The 7,315-nt window shown below is 36.2% G+C and overlaps 1 protein-coding gene across 1 annotated transcript in view; it reads left to right on the forward strand.

Annotated features, from left to right (window-relative positions):
• Window positions 1-7,241, forward strand: part of LOC114251996 (cysteine dioxygenase type 1) — a 28,882-nt gene extending 21,641 nt beyond the window's left edge. Inside the window, exons 5-7 of the mRNA XM_028186458.2 lie at window positions 813-1,069; window positions 1,509-1,678; window positions 3,841-7,241. Of these exons, the coding sequence (XP_028042259.2) occupies window positions 813-1,069; window positions 1,509-1,678; window positions 3,841-3,876 (463 nt within the window). The 3' untranslated portion in view covers window positions 3,877-7,241. The remainder of the gene's footprint in view (window positions 1-812; window positions 1,070-1,508; window positions 1,679-3,840) is intronic.
• Window positions 7,242-7,315: the final 74 nt, after the last annotated feature.

A 7,315-nucleotide genomic window follows, 5' to 3' on the forward strand; every position in this document is an offset into this window, starting at 1 on the left:
TATTCTTAATTTTGGAATTATAAAATATGTATATATTATATTTTTTTTATTCAAGCCTCTTAAAATACAAACACGTACAAGAATTCTCAACACTAGTATAATAATGTACATCGCTTTTTTATGAGGTATACAATAACGATATTCCCTGACTTTTATGCTAGGAAAACCTGTGTTACAAAAGTCAGTGGTTCAGTGCTAAGTCACCAGGTAAGTAAGTTAACCAGGAAGAACGATCTGTAAGAATATAGTACGTACGTGTGTGTGTGTGTGTGTGTGTGTGTGTGCGCGTGTGTGTGTGTGTGTGTGTTTGTGTGTTTGTGTTTTTTTGTCAGACACAAAACTATTATAACGGCTGAATCACGCAATTTTTTGCTGTCATTATATCGAAGGATGAAAGGTTGGCTTTAGCAACATTTATCTTTGTAATCAAAGGCGCGTTTTATTTTTTACAAGAAGAATCGAGTTTTTTCATTCAGGCCACGGGGCTCACCGGTGAGCCTTATCTTAAAATAAGGTCTTAAAAATATAGACATATGCTGTCGCAACCTTTTTTTGAACTTTTTTAAACTTTTTAAAGTGAGAACAATTCTGTCATTCATTATTTTAGCGAAACTTTAAGCGTTTCCGCAGCGCATCCAGCGGAAGCTCTCAAAAAAAAAATGATTTTGAAACATTATTTATTAGTACTCCGCTCGTATTGATCTTAGCGTGATGCTATATAGTTTCCTCAATTCGAGCTTTAGGAGGTCTTTTAAGGTTTTACTCACGATCACTAAAGCAACCAGGCGATTTATTACATTCTCCTTGCACAGATACGACTGGCCTGATGATGTCCAGCCCGAAGTGCTAAGAACCATCAAAGAGAATGCAAATACGGGCGACCAAAACTGCGACAACCACACCGCGATGAGCACAGACTATAATGACAGCTGTCAACGTCACAATGACAGCTGTCAGGGAGATAGTCACATGAATAGCGGCGAAGAAGACGAAGATTATTACGATTTGAAAGATATGAAAGAAATAGGGAGAACGAGATTAGAAGTGAATGATGTGTGTTACATAAATGGTAAGTCGATAATATGTAATTGCCGAATTTGTTGAAGCTTTTTTTTCTGAACTAATAAATAATAGTTTAAAAAAACTAACAAAATACGCTTTTATAGATAATCCAACTAAAAAATAGAAAATAAATTTTAATAAATTTGAATTAAAAATAGTGTAAGAAATCATAATTTTACTGTAAAAGCGTATTTTATCAGTTTTTTAAACTATTTTTATTTTTAGTTGAATTTCAACTTTCTCAATATATATTTTATCAATTTTTTTTTAATATTGAATTGTCTCCGGTCCTTAATAAGTATACCAAATTTCGAGTTAATCCGTCGTTTTGAAGGGAGTCAAAATCATGTTCAAAGATTCCGTTACAAACATACATACGTCTGAAGCTAATGAAAGCGTGTTAAAAAGTTTCACTGTTCAACATGCGACATCGCTCGTGCCCTCAGACGCTCTTGGCCTGCACCGCATGGAGAACCCCTCGCACGTGGACGGCGCTGTCTCCTTGCACCTCTACTGTCCCCCGTTCGACAGCTGCCGGGTCTTCGACGCCAGGACCGGTAGACCCACTCAAGTTAAAGTCACCTTCTGGAGCATGTACGGGAAGAAGATTAAAAGGGTGCGTAGGACATTTGTTTTTTTTTATTGCTTAGTTGGGTGGACGAGCTCACAGCCCACCTAATGTTAAGTGGTTACTGGAGCCCATAGACATCTACAACGAAAATGCTCCACCCACCTTGAGATATAAGTTCTAAGGTCTCAGTATAGTTACAACGGCTGCCCCACCCTTAAAAACGAAACGCATTACTGCTTCACGGCAGAAATAGGCGGGGCGGTGGTACCTACCCGTCCGGATTCACAAGAGATCCTACCACCAGTAATTACGCAAATTATAATTTTGCGAGTTTCATTTTCAAGGGGATGTTCAAGGGGGGTAGCTTTGGTGTTGTCCAAGCGCTGGGAGGCCTCGGTTGTGATGCTATTGGAAACGCAACGGGCCGTGAGCTGCAAGCTGCTTACAGTCGTTGAAGTCGTCGTGGCCTAAAGGATAAGACGTCCGGTGTATTCGTATGTAGCGATGCACCGGTGTTCGAATCCCGCAAGCGGGTACCAATTTTTCTAATGAAATACGTACTCAACAAATGTTCACGATTGACTTCCACGGTGAAGGAATAACATCGTGTAATAAAAGTCGAACCCGCAAAAATTATAATTTGCGTAATTACTGGTGGTAGGACCTCTTGTGAGTCTGCACGGGTAGGTACCACCACCCTGCCTATTTCTGCCGTGAAGCAGTAATGCTTAACTACTGTAACTATACCTTAGAACTTATATCTCAAGGTGGGTGGCGCATTTACGTTGTAGATGTCTATGGGCTCCAGTAACCGCTTAACACCAAATGGGCTGTGAGCTCGTCCACCCATTTAAGCAATAAAAAAAAACTTTTCTTTTTAAATAAGGCTTAATTTTAAATCTTATTTCTCTATTATTACATCTATTGCTATAAATATTATTATTGTTTTGCTATTATAATTTAATAAGGAGTTTATTTTATTGCTTCGATGGGTGGACGAACTCACGATCCACCTATTGTTAAGTGGTTACCACCCAACTTGAAACGTGAGTTCTAGAATCTTAGTGCAGTACAACAGTGGTGGTACCTAACCATCACAAGACGTCCTGCCACCAGCAATAGTTGTTTTTTATTGCCCCTGTAGGCAGACGGGCACACGGCCCACCTGATGGTGAGTGGTTACCGTCGCCCATGGACGTCAGCAATGCCAGGGGCAGATCCAAGCCGCTGCCTACCGGCTGGACTGGCCCTAGTTGATCATCATTCGACGAACACGTCTTGATACACACAGAGTACGCCACTTACAGAAGTAACCTTTCACTTCTATGTCCTACTTGAAACCTTAACACATTATTACTTCGCAGCAGAAATAGCACGTTCGTAAATAAGTAACCTGGTGGACTCTTAATCGTACTGCGCCATCATAAATAAATAATCTCTATATATAAAAATGAATTGCTGTTCGTTAGTCTCGCTAAAACTCGAGAACGGCTAGACCGATTTGGCTATTTTGGTCTTGAATTATTTGTGGAAGTGCAGAGAAGGTTTAGAAGGTAGATAAATATGAAAATGGTCGGAATCAAATAAAAATAACAATTTTGTTTTTTCCATTGATGTGTACCCCGTCGGACGGATTTCTTTTGTTTGTTTTAAGTTTATTTTATACAAAAGTTTAGGTTTTTTATTTATCGATTGAGGCATTACGAAGTCTGCCGGGTCAGCTAGTAAATAAATAAGTATAAAGAGGAAAGATTTGTTTGTTTGTTTGTATTGAATAGGCTCCGAAACTACTGAACCGATTTGAAAAATTCTGTCACTGTTTAGAAGCTACACTATTCCCGAGTGACATAGGCTATAATCTGTTTTGAAAAAAAATTAGGGATCCTTACTAAAACCCCAATAATGTAACCCAAGGTGTAAAAAAATTACCTAAAATATTATTTCGCGTGCCCTGCGCAAAACTATTGATGATAGAATAAAATAATGTACTACGACTTTGTAGAACACATTATTATTTACAAAAATTGTCGCCACAGCATATGTCTAACTGTTATAGTTATGCCGCAATAAGTGTTCTTTTATTTAAAACAAATAAAACAACGTCAAATATCGTTGAAATTTTTGTTAAAGACCCGAGCGGAGCCGGAGCGGGCCGCTTGTCATAAATAAAAACACACTAATATAAATTTGCTTTCTCTTAATTTCAGGTGATCGAAGCCAATGACGCTGTCGATAGTCAGTAGTACACGAGAATTGCGTTTAAAATCATGTTTGTTATTTCGTAACTTAAAAAAACAAAATGTGTGCAATTCACACGTGGTAGAAGCGAAACCTTCCAAAATTAAAATACAATTATCCTAAACGTCTTAAGTATATGTAAAATTTTGTCATTAGTAAATAATTGTAAGGTAGCGCCCTCTGTGAATTGATATTTTAATTTCACGTATAATCCTAAATTAAAATTCACTACAAGAGCTTTCATACACACGTTAGTATTAAAAAATCTCACAGATGGCGCTGTATTAAATAGTATGTATATGTCTGTCTCATTCTTTGCTGGCTTCATCCTACACATTTTTGTATTTGTGTCTCTTACCTGTCGTTTTTTCCGTTGCATCCGGTTTGAAATCAGAACGATTCTAAAGAAGTTTTCACTTCAAAAACATTTTTAAACAGCCAACAGTTTTATGTTTGTTTTTTAAGCCCCAGTTAGAACGTAATGCGGAGTTATTGTTATTATAGGCACACCCTGATGCGTGTGCGAGTTCGTGTGAGTATTTTAACGTTCTCGATAGCGTTAAAGTTAACTCGTATGCAGTTGGAACAGCGCCCCTAGCGGCAAACGTAGGCAAACGTTCCAACTCCATACAAATTACAATGCCCATTTTCTATGGGCGTTTGGGCCCCTAAAAAAAGTTGTCGGGTGATGATGGTTTTAACTTAATTTGATAGACAAAGAAATATCGTTTCATATTCAGAAAACGATTTTTATATTCTCACCCAGGTTTAAGGGAAATCTGTTTTTTTCTGCAGCTAAAATTAAGTTGTTAATTGTTTTCTTCGAAATCAATAATCGCTCTCATCATTATTTACAGTATTAAATAAGTTAATTGTGGTTAATGTTGCTAGAAATAAGCCCTTACGTACATTTTATTATTATCATATCCTCATAATAATAATAAAATGAAATGAAATCCGGGAGCCGGCAACGATATTGTTGTTGTTGTTTTTAAATTCGCCAACAAGCAGGCAAAGAGCGTAGCCTATGCAGCCTAGTCTGTCATAGTTATATTTTTAAAACAATGCCAGGGTGAAAGAAATGTTGATACATAAACTAAACAACATGAAAAAGTAAGGCATAGTTTTTCAAGCACAAATAGTTTTGTCATGAAGTTGGCCCACTTTTGGGCATTGTCCTTTGAGTTAACTTTAACGATGTCGAGAACGTTAAAAAACTCGCGCTAAGCACACAGACGTCTTGAGTCTGTAGTAAGGAGGTTCAAAAATTCTTATCTACTTGCATACACAGTTGGGTGTGTCCAAGCTAATAACGGCGTGCTAATTAAGGAACATGACCTATGGTCTATGTCGAAACATCAAGAATTGGTGCTCAAACACTAACGCTGTCTGTAGTCGCCGATTGGTTTTTTTTATTGCTTAGATGGGTGGACGAGCTCACAGCTCACCTGGTGTTAAGTGGTTACTGGAGCCCATAGACAACTACAACGTAAATGCGCCACACACATTGAGATATAAGTCCTAAGATCTCAACTACAGTTATAACGGCTGCCCCACCCTTCAAACCGAAACGCATTACTGCTTCACGGCAGAAATAGGCAGGGTGGTGGTACCTAACCGCGCGGTAGAGGTCCCACCACCAGTTGCGGGTTGGATTCTCGCATCGGGAAAACGTCAGTGTGGCGCACAGGTTCGTTCGCCTTGTTTTGGAATATTCAATATTTATTATATATGTAATCTATAGGTATATATCAATTATGACATTAGTCTTAGAAGAGGTTAATATTTTATAAAGGTGACATAAATGGTAATTTGAATATTGAAACATTAGAAGAAGGAACCCGTCCATTTTGCTGGTAATTAAAAATTAACACTATTATTTCTCACCCCCACAAAGATTCTCATCATTAACGCCCCCGCAACTGGTGTAGGGAGTCCAACGCTCATATAAATATTAGCCTATCCATTGAGTACATGTATTTTCTACACGGATACCAAGTTTCAAGTCAATCGGATGCACGGTTCAGTAGTTATAACGGAACATCCGTAAAAACCACTGTAGATTTATACATTAGATATAGATTTGTTGAATATTGAAATATAAAAATCCATAAAAACTGGTGAAGCAATAGCTTTAAATGTTGTTTCTCTTTATAGAGCAACTCGGGTTGTGCTATAGTTTTACTGGGCTAAACTTTATTTTGATGTGATTAAAATAATCTAATATATAAAATTCTCGTGTCACAATGTTCGTTCCCATACTCCTCCGAAACCGCTTGACCGATTCTCATGAAATTTTTTATGCATATTCAATAAGCCTGAGAATCGGCTACTATCTATTTTTCTAACCTTTAAGTGATAAGGGGTGTTCACACCAAATTTATTTATTTATTTTCTTTATATATATTTTTTTTAATGTTTGATGATTTGTTATTTTTAAACAACATTCCCTCATCGTTCACAGCGCTCCAGGCCTTTTTCACTCATATTCCACATCCTTATACACTTCCAATAAGTTAGTATTTTTTTTCTATACTAGAAATTCTCTAGAAATCTTATATATGGCAAGACAACGTTTGCCGGGTCAGCTAGTACATTATAAAAAAACATTTCTACAGCTTGTTACCAGGAATATATAAATACATTAATATTAATACATTATATATACCTAAACATATATGATTATATATATGATAGAGTTTTTAGGCTGTCTTGTTTTACGAGTACATATGTACACGTGCTTAGAAAGTTTTAAGCTCGGCATCGTTAGAATCTATATATTAATACGTGAAGCAAAAACTTTGTATCCCTTTTTACGAAAATTGCGCGGACTGAGGAGTATGAAATTTCCCACACTTATAGAGAATATAGAGAAGAAGTGCACAATGCTAATATTTTTTTTAAATAATGCTTATAAGATGCATTAAATCAATAAAGAAAACATTACACACACTACATACCATGTATTTTTGACGCACACACGCATGCATACTATTTATTGTCAAACTTTTGTTCTTGACGTCTGTTGTCAAATTGAGAATAGAATATTGTTTGTCTTTGTTAATATTTTTTTATAGTGTAGCCTTGCCGAAATTTGTGATTATAGAAGTATAAAATACAATCATAATAGTGTACAAACTTACAATTCCAATCAATTATAGTCGAATTTCGACTACTGCGGGACCTCTAGTTTTTATTAATTTGAAAAAACAAAAGTCACTTATACATATTATATTTTTTTAATACAATTTATAAGACTTCTACAATGTATATCCGAATTTACCTTAAAACCAGTGACTAGAAATAAATACATTAAGTCGGTATTGTTTTGTGTATAATTTATTTTATTAAATTAAAATAAAATAAAAAACGAATTGAAATGCGTTCGTATTTATTTATTTTTATCCGAAGGCTATTTTCGTATCGATTTACAAATAAGTGTTT

The sequence above is a fragment of the Bombyx mandarina genome, chromosome 02, assembly GCF_030267445.1.
Source record: "Bombyx mandarina strain Sakado chromosome 02, ASM3026744v2".
Lineage (NCBI taxonomy): Eukaryota > Metazoa > Arthropoda > Insecta > Lepidoptera > Bombycidae > Bombyx > Bombyx mandarina.